This window comes from Camponotus vicinus, unplaced genomic scaffold (assembly GCF_025532165.1).
Source record: "Camponotus vicinus isolate PSW18456_S1 unplaced genomic scaffold, iyCamVici1.0 SCAF_6, whole genome shotgun sequence".
In the NCBI taxonomy this organism is placed as follows: Eukaryota; Metazoa; Arthropoda; class Insecta; order Hymenoptera; family Formicidae; genus Camponotus; species Camponotus vicinus.
Genome location: NW_028141978.1, coordinates 4437358 through 4462328, shown reverse-complemented (window position 1 = coordinate 4462328; position 24971 = coordinate 4437358). Strand labels below are relative to the sequence as shown.

The 24971-nt window shown below is 38.8% G+C and overlaps 1 protein-coding gene across 4 annotated transcripts in view; it reads left to right on the top strand.

Annotated features, from left to right (window-relative positions):
• Window positions 1-24971, top strand: part of LOC145973441 (uncharacterized) — a 197897-nt gene that overhangs the window by 154086 nt on the left and 18840 nt on the right. For 3 of the 4 annotated variants that reach the window (XM_083102819.1, XM_083102818.1, XM_083102817.1), the window contains 6 exons: window positions 1536-1662; window positions 2433-3429; window positions 3862-5051; window positions 6832-7107; window positions 15137-15465; window positions 15588-15898. In XM_083102819.1, the coding sequence (XP_082958945.1) occupies window positions 1536-1662; window positions 2433-3429; window positions 3862-5051; window positions 6832-7107; window positions 15137-15465; window positions 15588-15898 (3230 nt within the window). The remainder of the gene's footprint in view (window positions 1-1535; window positions 1663-2432; window positions 3430-3861; window positions 5052-6831; window positions 7108-15136; window positions 15466-15587; window positions 15899-24971) is intronic. The other variant, XM_083102820.1, reaches the window with a different exon arrangement.

Genomic DNA, 24971 nt, shown 5'->3' with positions numbered 1-24971 from the left:
ATCTCGCAATCGTGTGCCATCGTATCGTCGCTGTTTATAAATTAATGAAGATTTAATTATCGTATTGCGAGGAACACACTCCTCCATCAAAACATAAACTCATTGTCAGGAAAATTCTTCGGCGATAGTTTCGCCTGGGAATGGCGTGTTTCGCAAGAGGGTTAAATTGTGCAACCGAATCGCGATGTCGTCAAGACGGGTCATATTGCACACGATTGACTGCATACATTAAATGACACGATGGGGATCGCGTTTCCGCGTGGGGCATCATTTTCCTCGGCGCCTTCGCCAGGAAGGCGACGCGACGTTTATCGACTGGAAGCGAGCCGTCTAAACGGAAGTCGAGCGTCAATCGATCTGGTTCGCTCTTCAGCGTCGTCGACGTCGTCCTCGTCGTTCGCTCTTTTCTTGTCTCGTTGTACGGTCGGCGATTGAGATGTCTCCCGCAAAAATCGCACGGCTCATCCCTTTGTGTCAAATTGCATGTTTTTTAAAAATGTATTTTATTAATTTACCTTTGTATGCCGATTTGCTTGAATTTTATTTTGATTGCAATATAATGAATTAAAATAAAAATGAAATGAAATATTTAATATTTTAATCTGTTCGACTATTAAATTTGAGTTTCGATCTATCTAATAATATTAATTAAAATATTTTTGTACAAAAGGATTTTACATTTCCTTTTGTAAATTAAATTTCACACGAAACAGTCCTCTTCTTTTTTAAATATTTTATTTTTATTTTTTTTGCACAATATTATTTTATTAAATTTTGTAAATTTATTAATTAATTTTTCGTAGATTAATTTGCGCAAATTAGCTTATCGATACACAATCTATCAAAATATCGTAATCATAATCTTTTAATTCTATTTTTTATGCATTTACATTATTGAAATGTCAGAATTGATGATTGATATTGATGCTTGCTGAAGAAAAAAACAAAGAGATTGATTGACCGACATAAAGCCAAATTTTGGCTAAATTTATTCCGCTATTTTCTATTCCTTACTTTTTTCATCGACTCGTTATTCGACCGCGGAAGCTGTTTGAATTTATGCGTTCCTCTTCGGGAACTTGGTAACTTTGGAAATATGCCGAAAGAAGGTTAATAGGATAAAAAACTTTACCCTCTTGGCGCAGACACACAGACTCTCCCTGATGACGTATTGTCATATGAGTTTTGCAAACGCTCGGCATTCCCGCGCCATCCGGAAACATCGCGAACTCCGCAAAGTCCTTTCATCGAGAGAGGATTTGTTCAGTTTAGCAAAGCAAGCGTGTTTGTTAAAGTCGCAGCATCGAGGAGACAACACATCGATAATCCGCGCTGAGGATTTCCGGCGATTCTTATCCCGGTGTACTCGATATTAAAAACAAACGTATCGAGGGGCCGACTAACTCCAAATAACGTCTCTAAATAACGTGCTCGGTTTAAATTACGGACAGCTTTACGAGAATTGCGCGCACCATAGCTAGAGATTCGATACAATACTGCAACTCTATCCTATTTTCCTCTCGTTTGTCGGCCAGGGTTTCCCCGGGAAACTCGTCCAAGAGAAACGTCGTGGGCCCGGAGCGGCGGAATAACGGCCGGCAACAGTGGATGGTGGAGGATAGTATGCGGCATGGAAACGCCGTTACCACGCAAACTACCCTCGTGAGTACCATCTTTCTCTTTCTCTTTCTCTCTTTCACTCTTTCTCTTTGATTGTCGCCGATAACTTGGTTTATTTACGACGCGTATTCCGCGGATCGGCGCCTGGACGTTCATAATTTCGCGACTTTCTCGTCGGTGCTCGTCGTAACGACGTCGATTTACGATGCCGATCGCGTAAAATCGAAGCACTCCAGCACCGCATCGCGCCCGACATGACCGATCTCTATAAACGATCGAGGATTCTCTCGCGAGATGCGCTTTCGGGATGGAATGAACGATGAGAGACATCTCGGGGAGCTTCCAACGGGCAGATCGTGATTTACAATGGGATTTTCCGCGTTTCTTTGGAGCAAGTTGAAATTGTTGTGATAAAACATCAAAGCGTCGATTGCAAAGGTATAAGAGGGAAAATTGTATACTTATCTTTGAAATAACGAAATCCCTTTTGCTGTTTACTTCAATGAATTCCTTTGTTAAAGATTAAGAAAGAAAAGATTGCTTTCTTCAGTAATTATGCAGATAATAAATTAACCAACTTTTTCGAAAAAATAAAACTTATTTTTCACTCAAATTTTTCAACGTACTTTTTTGAATAGATCTTAACTGAAAGTTATATATTTGTATTATATACCTGCTTAATCATGGAAATATTTAATATTAAACGCTCCAAGGAAACGAGAAAAGATCGGTTAATCTGTTCTTGACAAAAAACAACTTTAAATAATAATTTTCGGGACGTTCTATCGCGAATTCCCAATGAATTTCGACAGCCCAAGACACGTCATCAGCGGCCCTATGGTTGGGAGAACGGGACGGTGGAATCGCTGCGACTGACCCAACTACCCAGTCCGCCCAGCAAGTTCGCCAGTTTGCCGTACGACGGCAAGGTATCCTTCAATTGGATTCCACCGCGAACGAATCCGAGCGCGGTGGAGAAGCACCGGGAGGTGCGCCGCCGCTCCTCGGAGGATTGCCTGGACGACGCCGTGGACAATCGTCAGCAGCACGAGAGGGACAGTCCCGAGAGAGGAGATCGCGCGACGTCCCATCCGCTGAGGAAGTACTCGTCCCAGCAGCGTCAGCAGAATCACGAGATCATGAAGTCGAGCAGCGTGGAGGATCGTCTGCTGATGAATAGGGGATCGGACGCGAAGGACGCGTCGTCGTCGGCGGCGCAGCGTCGGAGTCGCAACGACTCGGACTCGAGCGAGGGCCGATTTTCAAGAAACTCCGAGTCCGAGAGCCGGTCGTCGATACCGCGCTCGAGCTCGGTCAGCGTCGAGCGTTTCTCGATGCGTGCCAACTGCGACTCGTCCGACTTCTCGCGCGCCAACTCCACATCCAACGAGCGCTTCCACTCGGACTTCTCGATAGCGGTGGCGAGCGCGAGCTCCAACGATCACGTGTCCGCGCCGACCTCCGACCCGTTCTCCATAAGGAACCTCGACTTCGTCTCCTATTCGCGCGCGGACTCGTGCGAGCGCTTCTCGGCGCCGACGTCCGACCGCTGCTCCGAGGAGCGTTACTCCGACCTCTTCTCCACCCGTAACTCGGACTTCTCCGCCCGCAACTCGGCCGACTTTAGGACGCAGTCCGAGGAGGAGCGTTTCTCCGATGACTCTCTGGAGGAACTGCTGCCGCCACCGCCGCCCATCAGCAAGAGACACTCCATCGCGTGGGAGGTGTCCTTGGAGGACGATCCCCTGTACGCGCCCGGGAGTACCAAAGTCGTCGGCAGAAGACGACGAAAGAGCAGCGACGTCTCGAGTAAGTGCTCCTCTCTTGCTTGTTTTATTTTGAAAAAAAAAATAAAGCGCTGAAATTTTTCATAATTATAAAATTACATAGTTTAAGAAAAAGGCTTTTTCTAGATCTAATAAAGAGAGTAATTTCTTTCTAGTTTTTTTTTATGCTGAATATAATTCCGGCAATTTTTATTATGTTACAATGTTTGAGAAAGTTGAAATTAAAGTTATAAGAAAGAATATTTTAATGATTTTATCGTATTATAGCCGCGCCACATGACGTATTGGAAAACATTTTATTCTGTTCAAAATTAAATGGTTTAAAACCTTCAATTTTTGACAGAAATTTATTGTAAAGATAAGAATTTAAAAAGATTTTTACGATTAAATTGCATCTATTGCGGGAATTATAAATAAAATGATAGGATATAAATATGAATTGAACTTGTTCCAGGCGTAGGTTCCGCGTCGAAGCTGCGCGACTTCGACGATTGGCAGGATCCGCGGCTATCGACGACCGACGACGATCTGATTTCGCCGTATTCGGATTCGTCCACGAACGATCTCGATCAGATACGACCGCAGGAACTCACGAAGAATGGTACGTATGTCATAAGACGCGGCCGCAAAAAGGAACGCAAGGTTCTACCGAAAACACCGACCAAGACCAAGAGTCTGTCCTTCGAGAACGGCGAAGATGGCCGACTGTCGGATGTGAAACGATACTCGAGCACCTTCGACAACATCAAGAGTCTGCTGAAGGAGGGCAAGCTCGAGGGTCTGGACGAGCCGCCGCCGGAATTTGCAGCTTCGGTGCCGCCGCCAGATCTCATTCGAGTCGTATCGATGCCGGCAATCAACAACGATCCCAACAGTCGAGCCCAACTGGAGATTACCGTGGAAGAGGAGGAAACGTCCGACATCTCCGACAAGGACAAGGAACGCGACAACATCGAGCTACCGCGACTGCCGCCCTCACCGCTCGAAGAAGATCAAATGGATCGCTCGCGTCTGGACCGATCGAGAGATTGCAACATCGTGCCGACAGCGCCTAACCTGGACATCGGCATATCGTCGGCGAACCCTGGCGAACCGCAGGTGAGGAAAAAACTCGGGGCCGCGGCGAGTGACGAGCGATTAGCCTCCAAGATTCCGGTGAATCTGTTGATCGAGGATCAGATCGTGAAGAAGGCGCTCAAGGAGAACCGTCGGCAACTAGAGAAGGTGAGCGACGCGATCAAGGAGATCGAGAACGTGAGGAACAGCGAGTCATACGGCGAGAACAAGCGTTGGCGAAATGGCGATCTGAGGCAGAACAGCTCGAAGCGCAACAGCTTCGAGAATGAACCGCCGATACACGAAGGTCGGAAACCCGTGACGGTCGACGGCAGTCCCTTCGACGGTAGATCCCGCAGCAAGCAACAGCAGCAGCAACAGCAATACAGTTCCGACTCCGAAACGTCCAAAGCCAGCTCAGACGCGGACTTTGCCGACCGGAGAAAATTAAACGGTGTCGCCGACGTCGTCTATTCGTCTGGTAGACGACTGCGTCAGAATGGCATCGAGAGCCACAAGAACGATCAGAAGCAGATCGAGAACGTGATCGACGCCATCCTGGAGGACTCGAAGAATCCGGAGTTCCAGGTAGGTAGATGGGTCGCTGGGTCAGGAGAGGAATTTCGGTTTCGCGTCACCGCGTATTTAAATACTTCGAATTATTGTTATTCCACGTACGTCGCTCAAACACGAAGAGAGACATATGAAACGGAAATAAAGACTCCGCTCTTCCGGCGGAGAGCTACTAAGGTGTATCTACATGAAAAATGCAAGGCAGGAAATATATACGGCATACGCCGTGATAGTGGAGGAGGCGCCGAGCAGCTGAGACCGGAGCACCCCGTATATAAATTGAGCTCTGTAATATAGGATTCCATTAGCGATGCCGCGCAACGGCACCGTATTTCTCATCATGAAACGCAGAAGTAACTAAAGGGTCGAATCCTCCCTTCTTTCTCACGCGAATCCGTTTTTACTAATTTTCACATATAATTGGCTAGTAAAAGATTCATTCTTTATTACATACGATGTATATCGTAATTTCCAATTTCCGAGAAAAGAAAAACCTGGACTTGGCAGGAATTTCTTTTTTATCCTGGAATATCAGGGAGGAATTTTATTAAAGGAAATTTTAAGAAAGAATATTTTCCTCTTTGATAATTTTATTCTTGCAGGCGGTCAATGAACCGCCATTGATCAAGTCAGTACAGTTAGTAGTTATCAGAGATATGATAAATGCATGTCAACGTGTGACTTTTATTTTTTAACATTGACATATGATCCTGCTTTTATCATATATTGTGCAAAAATTGACTCCACGATTAATAAATCAATATTAAATAGGAAAAATTGTTTTCACCATACTTTATTTAACAGATAAATATTTATTTTAAAATATATTTACGAGAATTATGAATTATATGTTTCAAATGTACTATAAATATATATCTTTTTATATTCAATGCTTCAGCAACCAAATACGCAATCTTTATTGTGATTTTCGGTAGTAAGAAAAATGACAATGTTATATAAGTGAAAACTCTCTCTCTGTCTTCTTGATCGTATAAGAAAAAGATATTAAAAAACACACAATAAATAAAATTATTTTAAAAAGTTGCATCTAGAAATTCTTTAATTTTGAAAATAAAAATATCTGGAAAGAATTAAAAGAATTTTCGGATAAAAAAAATAATCAAAAAAGAGAATTTATCGTATAATACATTTAGTGACACAATCTTAGTTCGTTCAGTTCTGAAACATTTAAACTAATTATTCACGTAACGGCCGTAATTAATAATTTCGAGTGAAGCAAGTGAATCGCGATTCCTCGAGGTATTCGCATTTCGATTAAAAATGTAAAGAATAACAAATAATCTTTGATCAGCTAAAGATACCCCTCGAGAGTAAGCGTGCGCTTGCCATGAATCGTTCAGCTATGAATTACCCTCGTTGATTCAATGCACGAATCGATGAAAATATTCAACAAACTTGTTGAACAATCATTCAGCTGAATGGCTATTCATATGCGTATCGTCACGAGGGTCCTTCATCGATTAACTGATTCTGGGTCAAACTAGTTTCCATTGGAAATTTGCATTTGCAAGCTCTTTAGCTCGAAGCTGTTTGAAGCCGATCTTTCAAAATGTCCATCACACATCGGTCAATACGCGATATCAATTATCGTAACGGCATTATAATATTCATTCGAATAATTAATCTTTCAAATTCTTTTGACGGTTAAAGTTTGCAATGAAACAGAGGAATCACAGGTACTTAGATGAATTCGAGATGATAGCGAGCCCTCTAATCATAAATCGGCCTATTCTCATATCATAAAAGAAGTTTGAACCGCGTTATTACTTGGCAGGTGAGCGTCGAAGTGATGGAGTTCCCGCCGTTACCACCCTCGCCCGTCGAAGAGGCCGACGAGGAGAGCTGTTCGGACATCGGTCAAGGTGCCATGATGACACCACCCAAGTCCAAGAGTCACAACCGGACTATGGAGTACAGGCCGAGGGTGCCGCCTCATCGTGTCCCGCCGGTCATCGACCCGAAGGAGCAAGCTTCCTTGAACACCAGGTCCATGGACGCCGGCTACGCCAGAGGGAGACGCACACCGACCACCAGTAATTCCAGGCGAGAGGTGAGTTGATTGAAAATGTTCAGTAATCGTTTTCAGTCGCATTTTTTTCACTTTAATGTGTTAATTTTCTTTTTTAATATGTCATATATAAAATTTATTTGCATAAATATAGCCTATTTAATTTATAATTTATATTATATAAGTTGTATTTCCAAAACAATCGGGTGTCTTTTTAATAGTAGTTTGGCCTGGAAATTTGGAATTGATATTTCCTTAGCGAAAATATCGAGAGAGATCATTATTTTTTTCAGGTTTCCAATTTCTTTCATTCTTCCATTATATTTGTATAACTGATTGTAAACTTAAAATTCTATTAAAGCAAACTCCGTCTAAAATTAACTGAGGAATATAGTTTCGTTAGCTTTTCAACTCCACAAAGCTTAGTTTGCGAACATTCTTTATTTTCAATCTTGGGTTTGTAACTCAAGAATTATTAATGCCTCGATATTTTTGCTCAGGAAAAATCGCTCTAATTCGACCAGAGAATCTGTTATTAAAAATTTGATGGTTTCAGAATATCCTGTATACGTAGAAAAAAATAGATTTTTATTTAATATTTTTAGTAAATATCGCGCGCGTTTATTTTATAACAGAAAATATTTATAAAGACATAATTCCTGTGACGAGATATATGAAAATACAAATAAATGCTAAAATGCTATCGAGAGAGCAGAAGTTTTGAGAGAAAAAACCACCGAACTCCGAGAACATTGAGAATAGTTTCCGCGGTTAAACGAGAGATAAAAGAAGGAAAGAGCGAGGAAGGAGGAAGAGAAAAAAGAACGCAATAAATAAGCTGGCGATGTGCCAATTTCTCATATTACCGCAATAAAATAATACGATGTACTCTCGTTGTATACCGGCAGACTATCTCCATGTTAAGTGCAACATTCGGCATAAACTGCGTTCGGGATTGCGAATCGATGACACGGAAAGACATCGCGCCGGAAAAATGTGCGCGTGTGTATATATATACAAATTCATTTTGCATGTACGTCGCGAAACTTTGACAAGTATAAAAATTCGATCTCGAACGATCGGAATAAATAGATGCTAGATGTCGAATTTGATATTTCGAGTAGACTTGAATAATATAAAGTAGCGTGAAATTCATCGAAGAGAAGACAATGATTAATATCGATCATCACGATCGATAATCACACATATACGCGGATTTTATTTGCGTTCTGCAATAATACACGTATATAATTATTATATCGCGCGATTATTTATCTCATCATGTATATAAATACTTTCATCTATTTCGTATTATTTAATTTAGCATATTTTATCAATAATTATTAATAATAATAATAATAATAATAATAATAATATTATTATTATTATTATTATTATTATTATTATTATTATTATTATTATTATTATTATTATTATTATTAATGTTATTATTTATCATATGTTTTTAATTTTTTTTAAATTCATTTTTTTCCCGCAAGAGGAAAAATATGGAGACGCTTAAACAAGTAATATAGCAACGATTTTTCTCAAAAGGAAAAAAGAAAAAAAATTCGCTAAATCAATTTAACGAGGAAACTAAGGGATAACGTTACGTAAATAAAATCATGCATCTCCTCGAAACAATAACGTTGAATCTCCGCGAAGCGATCTGCGTCTATGCTCGGTCCAGTCGAATCGATTCGCTTTGAGGATTCGTTCAGATGACATATGTCTTTCTATCCTTGCTTGAAATGGACGAAGGAGGAAAAGAGAACTGTACATTGCTCATGGAAAAGCTGCATCAAAGGCAAGATGGACGATTCTAGATAAGGGAACACACGTATATAACGATCCTGAGGAAATAATGGTCTTTGCGAACGATTCTCGTTAATTTTCCTTCATTTTCTTTTATTCATTATATTTATTGTCATTCGCCAGCCACTGCAATTTTCGCGGCGGGCAACATTTTCACCAAAAGGAAAATGCTCTGCTTTCAGCGAAAAATAAGTTTTTATACAAGAGAGAAATTTGGTCTACAAATTCTTTTCTTTTCCACGATAAATAGAAGGCGATCGCGAGGGGTCGTACGTGTCTGCGGTCGGATTATTTACCGATGATGATACACGGGTCGTTACGCCTGCCAACGCCTTGACTTCATATAGATATCAATGTACGTCGGGAGAGACAATGAGATTCTCCCGATGAGATATCGCGCACCCTCCCGCAGCAGACGGCCCTTGGAAAAAGATACGAGGGATATAAAAACGTAGAGAGAGAGAGAGAGAGAGAGGCATAGAAGTGTTCTTTCTGTCGTTGTATGTATCGCGCCCGTATTGTCTCGTCCGGTGGACCGGCCAGGAAGCTGCGAGAGGATAAAAGGGCGGGATGGCCCGGGAGCGGCCGAGGGGAAAGGCACAGAACGAGAAAGGGACGCCGGTGAATGAGTAGGGACCCAGGCGCGCGCGTGTCCCTACGATAAATAAAATGTCCACGTCTCTTTCTCTATGCACATTGTGCATAATGAAAAGTAACGACGAGCGTGATGCGAGGGCGGCGTACGTGGGGGTGCATCGTTTTTTCGAGGGGCCGCGTGCTTCGCTCGATACAGGACGTGTCTCCCGGAATTGTCGGGATTAATCCAGGATTCTTTGTTTAGTTTCCAGCTAGTTTTTCGTTAATTGAAATATTTTAGATACTTTAAAGACTTTAATTGTTGAATCACATACAGTAATATAATAAATAAATATATTGTATATATTTTCTATCAAATATATACTGAAATTAATGTACTAATTTAATCCTTCTAAAATTAAAGAATTAATTTAAAAAAGTAAAAAATTAAAAAAAAATTAAATAAAAAATTAAAAGTTTTAAAGTTAAAAAATTAATTTAAAAAATGAAATGATGAAATTACAGATCGAATATTTGAATAATTACATATCTCATGTATGTGTACATATATTTTGTAACATCTTACAAGAACCGAGCACATTCTTCGAATTTGCAACTAATATAATTTGTTTTAATTTGCTTAAAAAATTATCTGTGATATTTGTAGATAGAATTATATTTTGTTGTGTGTCTTCTCTCCTAGTAAGATCAACGAGTCGCGAAATACAAATGAAACATAGTTGTCGCGAGAAAGTAATCGCACATGCGTTTAGATTCGTTACATATTCAAATACACGTCAACCGCGAGAGAACGATATAGTTGAATCTCTTCTAAAATACTCCCGCGACGACATATCCCTCAACCTGCGTTTTCCGCCCTTTGACTTTAAATACATTTCATACAGATTTATTCCGTTTTCTCGCTGTGAGTTTTAAAATTCTTTCATTCCTGTGACCGCCCCACAATTTTTATCGCGAACGTTACCATGACATTTCGCATACTATCCGTTTGTTCTCCCTCTTCTTTTTTCTATTTGTACGTGTTGTTGTAAATTTAGATCTCGATATATTTCGAAATAGAGGGAAGAAAAGGAAATATTTCCTGCGATGACAAAAAAAAAATAAAAATGGGAAACGAATGGAAAATCTCGAATTTGTATACAGCATCGATACAAAACAGATATGCAATATCTAAAAATATTGAATTTTATCGCTGTGTAATAATTGCGAAATATGAAGGGTCAATTTACAGAATAAATGTTTTCAACTCGATGGAATTAAAGAATGTTCGTGTAATTGATGAAGAATCTCGAATTTATGAAAAATGAATCCGCCAAATTCTCCACTCGTTTCCCCGATACGTCATCGCGAAAACTCCTGCGCGACCGCCGAGTGCTCGATCATCGAAATGACGGACGTTCATCGTTGAAATGAACCGTTTTATCGGTACAATAACCCGCGAGTTGCACCAAACTAGAGATTCAATGATGAACGATAAAACTGTGAAAAATCTCTTCTTTTTGCCCGCTGATATGAAAATGTTAATACAAATAAAAATAAAATAAAAAATAAAAAGAGAATGTTATCAATAATAATTCAATGCACTAATTCACATTGAAAAGAAACACGTCTGCAACAAAACTATATTTTGTTACGAGAATAAAAATTCTATCGGCGTTGATCTCCATTGAAAGGAAAGATCTGTGCGACACACCACCCCTCGTAGGTAGTCGTTACTATTATGCACCCTTGGCTGGGGCCAGGAATCGGGATGGAAGCTTGACGTGGAAAAAAAACGCGGGGGAAGAAAACGGAGCCGAGAGCGATACGAAACTCGCTCGCATTGTGGCCGCAAATATTGGCAATTTTTTTCAACGATCCGTCCTTGAAACCGTCGATCGAGCGGAGCTTAAAATGAAAGCTCGAACAGGGGGAGGGCGTTTCTAACCGATCTCTGATACAGCTTCCGAATACAAAATCTCAATGTCGAGGACTTGGAGGAGGGCAAAAAAGGAATGGAGGGAGTCGACAAGGAAGGAGAGAGTCGTGTGTATCCCTATAATCCTGCCATAGATAGAATTCAACCTGTGCACGAGCTATATCGCAAGACACATTTCGCAGAGCGCCTCTACAGGGTGTCCCCGAATTATCCCGTCAAGTCTATTCTTTGTAGGCGAAGATTATATTTATCCCCTTAAATTCTCTTCCGCCACGATAAACTTGAACCATTAAAAGAACGATGATCGCAATAGCTGATCCCTGTTTCTCTAAATTAATCCCAATTAAATTATACCCTTGGGCGGAATTTGAACTCGCGTAGCTTAATTTTCGAGAGATCCAAGTTTGAAAACTAAAGGAACTTAAAATTCCATTAAAGTATAAGATCAGCTTTTGAAGTTTTAAAGTTCGCCTCCTGAAAATCCAATGATGTGTTCGATGTGGAAAATTTAAAAGTTACGAAGAAATATAGATTTTCCCTCTCACGTTCTTTTTATATAGCGTTTCCATGCAATCTGACTTTGAAGAGAATGAACCGAATGGATCGATTATACAGATTCATCGACAAGGTCAAATTATTTCTGCATTATATCCCATCGTGTATTGGAGGAAAGTGGATATCTTATGCAGCTTGAAAGGGATCCTCGTTCGAAAGAGATGAAAAGAGGAAAGGAGGAAAACTGACTCGTCCTTCTCGTCGTCTTATCCCTTTCCTCCCCTCTCGCCTCGTTTTATTCCTACGATCGAGTACACCCTTCAATCGCGTTATGAGAATCGAAGGACGTATTTCGAGAGAACGAGGACCTCCGAAGAGCTGATTGCTCTTCTATGAGAGGCAACGCGATTTCGCCGTTTTTTATTTATGCCGTTAAGGCACGATTCTCCGGAATCCTCTGAATTTTAAATCCTAAATAAGTTTCGAATATTCTGAAGATAATACAACATCTTATCGATATTTTAGTACAATTTTTCCTTCTTATACACTCGCGGATTATATTTTATCTTGCATCTACGAGTTGATCAAGAAAATAAATGAGGTTGTCCAAAATCATATTATATCGTTGCGATAAAATGTTATAATCACATTTTCACAGATTTAATATACTTACGACATAATAAAATATTTGTCTCTTAAGATCAACGTTCGTTATTTTCGCGTGTGATAATTTTACACGAGAGAAGAGTGACCCATCGAACTTTTGTTACAAGATACATGCTTCTATATCATTGCATCAGCGAAACTTTGTTGCAATGAGTCATTTCGAATAATCAGACAAGTAACTTTGCCTGTGCTTCACTAGGAGAGTAGAGAAGAAACGACTCGGAGGACAGATTGCAACGCGGAAAGTTTTTCAGAGATAGAGAGCAAGAGAATATTGGCATCCGGCTTGCTTACTTTTATATTCAGATTTGTTTCTCCGTTCGGCTACGAAACGCAATTACCTTCGATCCGAATAATGAAACGAGGAAGGGGGTTAGCGAGTGAGGGAGGGAGATATTTTAAAATCGCTTGATTGGTAAAGGACAGTCCCGCCGAAGCGAATAAATGATCCGAATTCATTTACTTATAATACTACGCGAACTGGTCGACCGTTCCTTCTCTCGACAGAAGTCGACGAATAAAAATAAATCCTCGTGCCGAGGAAGAGGTCTAGTCTTTCGACGCGATCTTACAGAATGAATGAATAAGTTTGTACTCTCCCTTGGCACTCTCCGAGATATTCCGCTCGTTTAATTGGAGCGAACGGTGAATATGTACTTAAAAAAAAAAAAAAAGATCCGCGCGAGTAAGTTATTCTTTTCTGGTAGGTCTTACTCCTTCAATTTCAAAGTCTGCAGCATCTGTCTGCGAGAATCTAAAAGCTAGAGGGAAGATGGTGAGAATATTCTGTCAATATATATTTTCGAAATCAGTTTACTCTTCTTTATTGTACGCTACTTGCTTTCATATTCGATGTACCTTGAAACGTGCGGCCTGTCGGAAGTGCTTGTCGAGGAAAAATGTACGTGCCGAATTTTTTTCGCGGTATGCGTTATGATAGCGTGACGTACTGTAACGCGATAACGGGAATACTTTGCTCACGCATATTGCGAATCGCGCCCTCTCCTCCGGATTGACGGGGACTCCACCCTCTATTCGTGCGACAGGATGTAAACAAACGTTGACAGCGAGTTCTTGCAGGAACGAAGACGCAATTTATACGCTGTCAGTGTCGAGATTTTGTCCTGACGAGCGAGAAAAACGCTACTATATTACCGAGCGGACAAAGAAGGAAGTTTGTCGGGATTACAAAAGGAGCGAGGAAAACGGGGGAGAGGGGGAGAGGGGAAGAAGAAGATGTAGACGAGAAACTGTGAGGAGGGCAAACGGGAAAGAACGGAAGGAGTTTGGCTGAACTGCGTAAAGTTTTCATTAGGGATATTTGCCTCCCTTTTTTCTCCTTTCCACGAGCTCTCGTTTCGCCGACGAATGAAGTCGACCATGGTAATTTTAATCTAACAACAGGCGGAGAATCCTGACGCGGGAGATCATCGGGATAATCGGGTACAGGAGAGACTGATCAGCCGTAATACAGTTACTTTTTATTTTCGTTCAATTGCTACCCTTATGATTAAGAATGATTAAGACCGCTTGTTTGACTTATACATACAGTACTTTTCTCAAATAATCTGGTGGATATCCCTTCAAGTTCAAAGAGCCGACTTTTCCTGGATAAAAATTTCAATCACATCGATCAATTTTTGATACGTTCAAGACAAATCAAATCAAGTGTCAATCAAAAATATTGTTGTCAACTTTACATATTACGTAGAAACGCATTATCGCTATATTAAATTGCCATTGTTTGGAAAGGAGGATTTCACGCGACAAGCTCGCGAAGTACGGCATATTCGGTTAATAATTATTGCCGTAATAAAAGTTGCGGCAAAGATTTCCTAGCCTCGTGCCGCGCCGACAATGCTCGAATGCGATAAAAATGATTTATGGCGCAATAATTATAATCTGCCTCGCCGCGGTGGTAGAATTGCATGGATTCTTATGAAGGGGCGCCCCTTTTTCGCGCTATCTCTCTTCTCCTGGAGCCGCATCAGCAATAGGCAAAGGTGGCTTTATCGAAACACGAAGATGGTCTCTCGAATAGCATTTTCGGACAATATTCGGGAAATTATCATTGCATCACGTAATTCGAACGCGCAGATATTAGCATCCATCAATCATCCGTGTTACCTCCATCATGCCGGAAACACGTACAAAATTCCATTGCTCTAGAAAAACGCCTACTATTAATATCACGTTTGTAAAAGAAAATTAAAATTTTATTTTTATTTAATTAGATTTTAATTTTAATTTATTTTACATACATTGCTATTATATTGTTTTATTGAGAGATAAAAATCGTCCTTTCTTTTCCAGATAAAGGAATAATTATACAAATATATTTATTATTAAACAATTCCATTATTTTGTTTTATTATAACTGCAATTTTATATTTATATATTTTTATTAATTGTCTCACGCTGAAATTATTCTTGATACGCCACAATATCGCAATTATAATCTTAATATATCGCTCGATATTATCTCTCTTCATCACACTTTAATTCTGAGATTGATCTTATTATTAGAATCCTATCATTTAATATATTTCCTTATTTAACGAATCGTCTTTCTTGTCCAAGGTACCTGTGGAGCGAAGAACTCTGCCCACTGATTTACCAGGACCTTCCCGCCGACGACCGTTCACGAAGAGGCACTCGCCATCGGCAGAGGCGTGCTCCTCCGGAGGTAGCAGCGGGGGCGGCGGCGGCGGCGGCGGCGGCGGCGGAGGAGGAGGAGGCAGCGGCAGCGTCGCCCCCAGCACCGGTTCCGGGATGCAGACGTCGTGCTCTCTACCGGAAACCCCAGTGTTTGCAAGAGGCAGCGACATCCCTAGAACACCTCAGCACGCCGGCAACCCGACGCAGTCGAGGCGACAACCCGGCTGGTACGCACCCACCACGGCTACCGGGTGAGTAGCCCACCCACGTGTTATTTCGTTCTTTCCCTAGTGATGAGAGAGAAAAGGATGATTATACAATGATTAGGAGAGACCTTTTATGGGGAAAGTTATCCATGTTACGTCACTTTCAGCTATCGACGGAATAATCCTGGCCTGGAGCAAGCCATAATCGGCACCGAGCTACTCCGGTTGGCAGGAGGCCCGAATCGCGGATGGTATCCCACGAGAAAGGCGAATCAACCGCGACCGGCGTCGATCGAGCACCTTGAGCGACTCAATAACGCCTACGATGCGCGACTGCCCGGTACCGGGGACCAGAGGAAGCCGCTGACCCTGCCGACGAACATCACGCCCAACAAATACTTCGGCCAAAGTAAGCACAGCTCCGCCTCCAGCACTCGCGAGGCGCTACGGAGGGTCACTAGCTTGCTCATCAAGAAAGGTAAGCGCCGGAGATTTGCGCTATTAGAAAAAAGTGAAAGCACCACGCCTTGAACGTGCGCGCGTGGCACAGACGTGGAGAGCACGACGTCATCGCTGACCCCTTGATTGAGAAATCATCGAATCCCGCTTGCGTCCTAGATGGGATTTCACGATTCCTTTCTCTATTTTTTTTCTTGACAATGCTATCACGAATGCCCAAATGCGTTTTTAACAGATCGTACGAAGAAGAGGACGGATATCATGAGATTCTTATATTCAAGAATTTCTATATAGAATTATTTCTTGGCATTCGTAGTCATAGCACTGTCGAGGAATCGTACAACGTTGTTTGGGACGCAAAACGTGGACATGATTTCAGGTGTCGCAGTAAAAGAAGGATTTTGTAAGCGATAAATGACAATTCTAGAACATATATGAAAAGATCATCCATTTATTGTTTTTTGTAATAATATGATAAGATTATGCATTTGTTGTTTTTGTAATAATTCATGGAAACACTTTAAGTTCAACAATAACTATTTACCCATACTCAAAACTAAAAAATAAATTTAAAAAACATAACTCAAAGATCTCAATAGATCCCTTTAGATTACAATATACTTGTATAAATTATAATAACTTTTATATCTATTATATATATATATATATATATATATATTGTATTGCGATTGTATTTAAAAAATATCACTCTAAAACTTGTAAAGAAAAGATTTCGAAATTAATAATTTTCATATATTAATTAAAGTTAAGAATAAATGATAATGTACTTTATAATTTTATCAATATTACGTATTTCGACGTGTGAGATAATTAATAAAAATATAGAAATATAAAATTGCACACAGTTATAATAAAACAAAATGATGGAATTGTTTAATAATAAATATATTTGTATAAATATTCAACTAAAGAAAGCGTAACTAAAGAAATAAAATATATCGTCATACGATCAGTCGATTTTTATGCGATTGTCATTATCGCTTTGACAAATCACATCTACGTCGTGTTTTCCACAGATGTGACTATTTGAAGCTCGTAATCTTTGATAAGTAACTTGCGAAAGAGTTTTCTGACTTGTATCTTGTGTGACCTTTCGTGGCATTTGAGTGCCACCAATTTAATGCTATCTCTTTGACAATTTGGAATGCTCGCTTCTATAAGTTTCTTATTAGAGTACAATTATAGAGAAGTAGTTTACGTCGTTGACCCAATGTTCCATACTTGATATCTCAACTTTCCTACATAACATTGATAATGATTTTGCAGTGTTTGAGATAAAGTTACATTATCCTATTTACTATTTCATTATCTAATCTTGATTGAAATATGTTAACCACATAATTTGAAAATTTTTTATTAATCCAAATATAGTTTTTGTTTTTTGGTATTTTTAAATATATATAAATATAACTTTTTTACATATCTTTCACATATGTTCCATTATCTGTCGCATGTAATATTTTTACAGCAACTCACGCATATGATCTTTATGACATTTTTATTTATTGAAAATGGTAATACATATTAATCAATATTAATCAATTTAGAGATTTCTTGTAATGTAGCAGTAAACACTGCATGTCTAATATGTAGTTGAATTAATGAATGAGGAATGCTGTGTATGGAATTTCACTATTAATAATTTATTCGATTTGATACCATATAGATTGCATTTATAAAATGTTTCCAAATATGCAAGTTTATACCCTTATAAAATGAAATTTTAAATTATCATTTACAGAAAATTCAGTTACCGACTGTTGGTTCATACGAATCGTAGATAACTGTATAATCTACAAAAGATCTTATACCTTAAAATATCAATTTTATCGATATAAGATAATGTAATTTTAGCTGTGAATCTTGAAACGTACTCCTCGATCTCGATCATTCACGATTACTTGAAAGGCTCTAGATTAATTGAACACAAACAGAAATTGAAAATTGATTCTGTAGAACGTACATACCATGCGGTAGATCGCTGTAAAATCCGAACATCTTGTCCCCAGAACTTTAGGGAATATCTATCGCAACAAGTGACACTATTGCTTCTCCTTCCCCGAGAATAGCGCGATTTCCGTCGCACCACGTGTTCCGCGGGCGCCGTAGCTTGGCGCCGCCTGGCGGCGCCTCGCGGAGTGATTTTCCAGCTGAATGTGACCGACCTTGAAAGCTCGTCCGCGCGGTTAGAACGACATGGCGGCAGGAAGAGGGGAAGAGAGAGAGACAAGGCCTCGGCCATGTTACACGTTGCGAGTCGTCCCGCGTCCTCCTCCCCCGACCAGTGACGTAACTGTCGAACCGGCACCTCTCCTCCATTTCTTCTTCAACTAAGGTCTCGTTATTAAATCAGATTCTGACGCTTCTAGGAGATTAATAACTCTCACATATAAAATTATTTATATAAACGTTTTAATTTCTATAGGATAATATCCCATTTCTTCTTTAGCATTGCAATTTTCCGACGTGTGAATGCGCGTCGTGTAACACGGCCCTCTCATCCTTGTTTCGGCGTGGACCACCGTAATAAGAAAAACAAACGTCAAAAGTTCTCCGCGCAAGAAAAGTCGGGGGGTCCCGCGGCTACCTGCGCCCGCGACGAAACTGGATTTCCTTTCGCGACGCGGGGGGGAGGGAAGGGAAGGGCGCGCGCCGCATTGTGCGTGGGACATCCCTGCGCGCGGGCACCGCCACCGCCGCCGAGGTGCCTCCTTCGCACCCGAGGGTTCCCGTTATTGATTCGTCCGACGTAGGTAGGTTCATCCGCAAATGTTTCCGCGTTTCGGCCGGCCTGCGCGCGCGTCTCGCCTATACCTCGTCAAATTTTCAGATTCGCGCGCAAGTCTTGACTCGGAGAAGAGTCAAGTTGTGCGTCGAATTGAGGGGGGGAGAGGAAGAATGAAATGATTTTAAATAAATAACAATCAATAAGAAGAAAGCGTTGTTTCTTTCCCAGCTACCGCGCTGGTGCCAATTTTGATTTAATTTTTACTTTAAATTTTGTTTGATTTGCAGAAACACACCTCGAGACAAAGTAATGTAACTGGTTTTATTTTAATGCCCCTTAAGTTGTATTATGATTAAGGAGAAATTTTAAAAAAGCGAAATGGATGATGAAGCTTTTAATTTGTATAAATAATTTTTTATTTCATACGCGAGTTCTTGGATTCTCTCTGCTGGTCGACGCGATACGCGACCGGACTCCTCTTCCTCCCGGCGTGTATCGACATCGCGCTCTATAAATAACCGTCGGCGATAATGCGGCGATTTAATATACTCGCGACATTGTGTCGCGCAATCTTTTTCGGCGATACCTTCTATAGAGTTATTCGCGACGAGCTCCTTGGCTTTCTGCGTGCGTGCGAACTCGTTGAGATGTTTGCTCAGCAAGTTGTTAGATAACAAATCGTATCTCTCTCGCGTGAAAAACAAACGAATCAAGTAAATCCGACGATTCGACATTCAGCATATAAATATCCAGAGTATTCGAAATACCTGGGTAAAATGAAATCGATAACGGGTAATCGGATATATGTACGTGACAAAGCATCGTTTCTCACAGATGATAAGAGCATTACACTCTCAGGATATCACTATCACAAGAGTATAAACTGTCATCAATTTTCTGAGAATGAAAATTAATTTCGAATTTCATCTCGATCCTTCATAAAGATCGAAAAATTTCGAAATTACGTTTTAGAATGAAATTTCTGATTCACTCGTTAATTTATCTCTCTGTCGTCGAGTTGATTGATCCTTTTGCGAGAACGTTTAGATTTGCTAGGATATTTCAACCTTGTTGAGTCGCCCGTAGTTTCAAGGAGGATGACCCTGGCCGATAAGTTTCGACAGGCGTATGTGTGCGTGTTGAATGCGTGATTCGAGCATGCAGATTCGTCTGGCTCTCTGGTGAATAATATTATGCGAATTCGCACGTCAGTCAAGGACACGGAGATCCGATTCAAGGCGGATGACACACGGGTTGAATATCGATCGCGAGGACTAACCAACGCGAATCAACCGTGCAATTAAAAAAGACGTCGCGATTCTCTCGTTTCCCGAATTTTCGAGCTCATTATTTATCGATGGATTTGAATTAAATCTTGGAAAATTGAATTTTTTTTCCGCAAAGCATAAAATTTCCTCTCGACATTTAGACTCAAACGATGATGGAAAAAGAATCGTAATTTCCGCAAAAATTAGAATCCAAGAAAAAACGCTGTTTTTCAAAACTTTGCAAGAACAGCTGTTGAAATAACTCAAAATCCAGAGTCATGATTTATTTTCATTACAAGATATTTCGAAATTCGTGTATTTTTAACCGATTTTATCGAAACGTTGTTCATATCGATACTTTCTGAGATACGTGGTCCTCCGATAAGGAAACCCAAGGATTCCGGTCACGCGGTCCATTTTTTCTTTCCTTTTTTTTGAAACGCCTTTGCAGTAGTTGCGGGGAATGACCATCCAAGAGGGGGATGTTTTCCGATCGGTTAGTAGGTGGTGGATGTTGGCGGATAAACGCGGGGGTGCGAGCGGTCGAGGGGGCGCAAGCATCCCTCTCGTCAAGAAGGGGTGGTAGTAGCAGTGGTGGTGGTGGTTGGGTGGCAATCGTTACTCCCGTCTGCTGGCCTGTCTACCAACCCCGCGGGCGAGCGAATGCCGGTATCACGGTCGAGCATTCACCGACCTCGAGGACGACGACGATGACTTTGCGTGTTGGATACGGCTTTTCTAATTATCTAATGGAATTTTCGGAATCGAAATGCAAAATCGACATTTTTTTAAATTTCGAGTGCTTCAATTAGTCTCGTCTCTCTCTTGTTTCCACGGATCGTTTAACAGAATTGGAATTTTTTATCGTATTTTTAATCGCTCGCTTTCACATTTAGAATAAGGAAACATACATAATGTAATTTTTGGTTTCTCCTTTAAATAACACTCTTATTAAATTCTTGGCTTCTTTTTTAACTTTCAATAATTGTCAATTATATAGGAAATACGTTCTTCAAAAGTGCATTCTATATTGATAAATAATCAAATAATATATTAATATCTCTGTCGCAGCCAACATTTTTTATTCTATTAAAGAGTAAATTTGATGGCTCACAGGTGATATATCGTTTTCTCCACCCGCCTTTTTCTCTTCCGTCATCTCTCCGAAAGTTTCCGGCTTCTTCGACGAATATCGATCGGTCAAGCGATGTTTGTTGGAACAACGAAATTAAAAATACAAACGAGAAATTTACAGATGTTCCTGTAAATTGGCGAAACACATTAAATAATTAAACATGCACCATTTTTGTCGATTTGCATTTTATAAACGAGCGAAATCACGCATTACATGGATGATTGTCAATGATTTAATCATGTGAGAAATATCGTAGACAATCTCGATATCAATCTTTCTCGAGAAATAATTATCTTGTTAGTCTGATTGATTGTGAGATTGAAATAGGAAATAGAGTGTACGATTATAGGAAATAGCGTTTATAGCAAATATTTCTTTTTTTTTTCATACAAGTGGACTGAAAGAAATGTTGAAGTGTGGCTCGCTAAGTAAGATCGAGAAAAATCATTATTTACCTATGCGTCACATTTTTGACGCAATCAACCTTGCAAGTTGAAGTCACCGATAAAACACTTTCGGTGCGCGACAAATCGCATTAATTGTGGCGGGCTTCTAATCTGCACGATTTATGAAACAATATACCGGTTTTATCGCTGAGATTACGACCAGTTTATAAATTAAAATCCCGTCATCGATTCAACGCGGCCAGGCCAGTATTCGGGATAAATAACAAGCGCGATCGAGAATCGAGTCAAACGATGATCACTATTTGAAACAAAAGTACAGAAATTATAAATTACAAATAAAAAAATATAATTATAAATTCAATTATAAAAAATTATATAAATGACAAATATAAAATTATAAAAAGGAGGAGAGAAAATATAAAATCGATTGAAAAGGACACATCTCTTCGCAAAAGAGAAGAAAACTAGAACAAAATTCATTTCCCTTGGATATTATCGCCTCGCGTGGCAGCGAAAATGTGTTGTTGGACATAAGGCGACGATCGGATCTCTCAGAAAGACGAGGCAAGGTCGTATTCGTTTCCGTCGAAGGCTAAACGCGTCTAGGTCCCATTAATCCCTCGCCTTACCTCGCGTGAGACACGGCGATTGCTGCACGTGCCGTTAGTCATGCGAACGATGAGCTCTCGGTTTTCACGGCCGCAAGTGGATTCGAGAGCCGTTAAAGGAAGCAAAGTCGATCCAGTCGAGGGACCGCTGCCGATCCAGTAACATACCGTTAAAGTTAGCCGATTTCCCTTGTCAATTATAACTCAGGTCGAGATTCGCTGATCATGAACAGTTGCGTATGTCGAAACGAAAAGGAATGTATCGTCGATGATTAAATCGTCGATTACTAGGTTCGCGTATTAATGCGCGAATTTATTTTCGTCTTAATTTTTTACAGCACACGCTCTGTTCCAGTTTTTTAAAAATTCTTTTTTTTCTCAATGTACTCGCATTTCGACGATTAGCGACTAATCTCTTTCATATGGAGCTCTCTCATTCATCTCAAGGCCTGATTTCGAAGAAGATGCAGAGGCACTTCGTTTCTGCTTCGTTCGCGAAAGATAAGGACAACGGTGTCAGCTCTTGACTCTAACTATGTGCGAACTCGCAATAGATCAGAATTCGTACGTCGATATTTTTTAAAAATAAGCCAGTTACTTGAAAAAATTGAAATAGAGAAAAAGAAATTTATCATAAAATATTTAATATAAAATTTATATATAAAATATATTTTATATGTAATTTCATATATAAAATATTTCATATGTAATTTCATATATAAAATATTTTATAAGTATAGAAGAAAAAACATATATCTTAAAAAGTGCAGAAATATCGCTTTCTCTTTCTCTTTTCTTGGAATCTAAATCTTTTTTTACTTGTAGATCATATTTTAAACAGAGAATGTCTACTTAAATCTTACAAATACATTCTTGCTATGCGAATTCTCTGATCTTTTAAATATTTTTGTTCAAAATCAGGTAAAATTAGAAAATTTTTAAATGTAACTTTCCAAGTTAAATTTCTTTATTATATACGCTTTCTAATTTTTTATTTATATGACCAAGAAGGAAAAAAATAAAAAGTCATTTAAGTTTTAAATATTAAATTTGGAAAAGTACTTAAAAGAAATGAATAGCTTTTATTAAGCATTTCTCACTTGTATTACATTTCCATGTTTTTATCATGAAGAATAATTGTAATGCATTAAAACAATACTGACTTACAAAGATCGTATATTGCATATTCAATATTTTGCTGAGACGTTGCATTTAAACAATACTGACTTACAATGAAGATTGTACATTGCATATTCAATATTTTGCTGAGACATTGAATATAAACATATACATATATGTATGTAATAAAATATATATATATATGTATATATATATATATATATATATATATATATATAATTTATTTATTTATTTATTTATTTTTTATGGTATATTTTAAATACAAAATTCATAATCCTCATAAATATATTTTAGAATAAATATTTATCAAAATAAAATATAATGGAGCACATGTTTCTTAAAAAAAACCTTTTCTAGTATTTATATAATATTGATTTAGTCGTAAAATTTTTATACGATATATTATTTTATACAATTACATGATAAGAGTAATATCGCTATTTAAATGCTAAAGATCAAAACAAAATCATTATCCTATCACTTGCAATATTAAAAAGTAAAATTATCAGAAATAATTTAAAAAGAATCCTTGAATTTCATGAAATTACGTAGACTCCTTAATTTTTCAAAGTAAAATACTGAGATTGCAATTTCAGATTTTCTGTGTTTTTCCAGAGACATTCTGTTTAATAATATCAGAGAACAGATCGTTGCGAATAATTAACGATTATTAGAACTCGTACACGCACGCGCGACCTAATTATCTTATGTTTAGGGTTGCACAAGACTCAAGACAAGATAATATTTGCAAAAATATTATATTGATATTGAAAATTTTTGAAAATATAAATCTTGTCTTTGTTTTGAATGAATCTTTGTAGCAAAAAGTCTCGTCTTGTATCTCATCTTGTCTTATCTTGATTTTATTAACAATTTTTGCTTTATATATTGTATCATTTATTGCTAAATTTATTAATACAAATATTCTTATTTATTAAGTAAAATTGTTTAAGTTTGCATAATATAGTGATTTTTTCTCGTCTAATTTTTACAAATATATATATTTTAATTTTTTTAAAAACCAATAATCTTGACAATCTCAGTCGTGGTATTGCCTTGACAGCTAATTAAAAAATCTTGTTACGGATTTCGAGACAAGACAAGACAATATCTCGGGCAATCCCACTTATGTCTCGCCCACGCCCGACTTTATCCAAGTGCTCGCTTTACTTTCGACTGGAAAGCGCTGCTGTATAATTACATGCTTGGAAAATTCAGCTCGACAACATCACTCTCGCGAGCGGACACTGCGTTGCATTATTTATAACATCATTCATTACGCGCAGTTACCGTTAAATAGTATAAGTGAAACTTTAAGAAGCGAAGGAAAGTTTTTAAAGCGACCTCGAACACCACGTTTTTCATTAAAAAACTTCAGCCCCAATTATCGTTGAGCTAATAATTATAAAAAAATTCCTCCGTATTATTTTTACTATTATCTATAATATTATTAAGTTAAAAATGATAAGGACAGTAATAAAGTACAACTTTGGTTTCAGTTAAGAAACTAAAACGTTATGTATGTAACTAAATCATATATACGATTGTAACGATTCGTTGTTAAAATGCAATGAAAGAAAAACGAAAAAAACTTAATCGATAAATTAATTAACTAGTTACAATTGGTCTCGAGGATAGATTAGTATGTAAGCTAGTTGTAAGTAAAGATACGTGATTTCGCAAGGAACGGAAGTTCTATTGTAATTCTCTTGTGTGTGAGGCCTTATACGTGTTAATTAGAGAATACGTTATATCTCTCACGACGATTAAGCCCGAAAGCAAAAT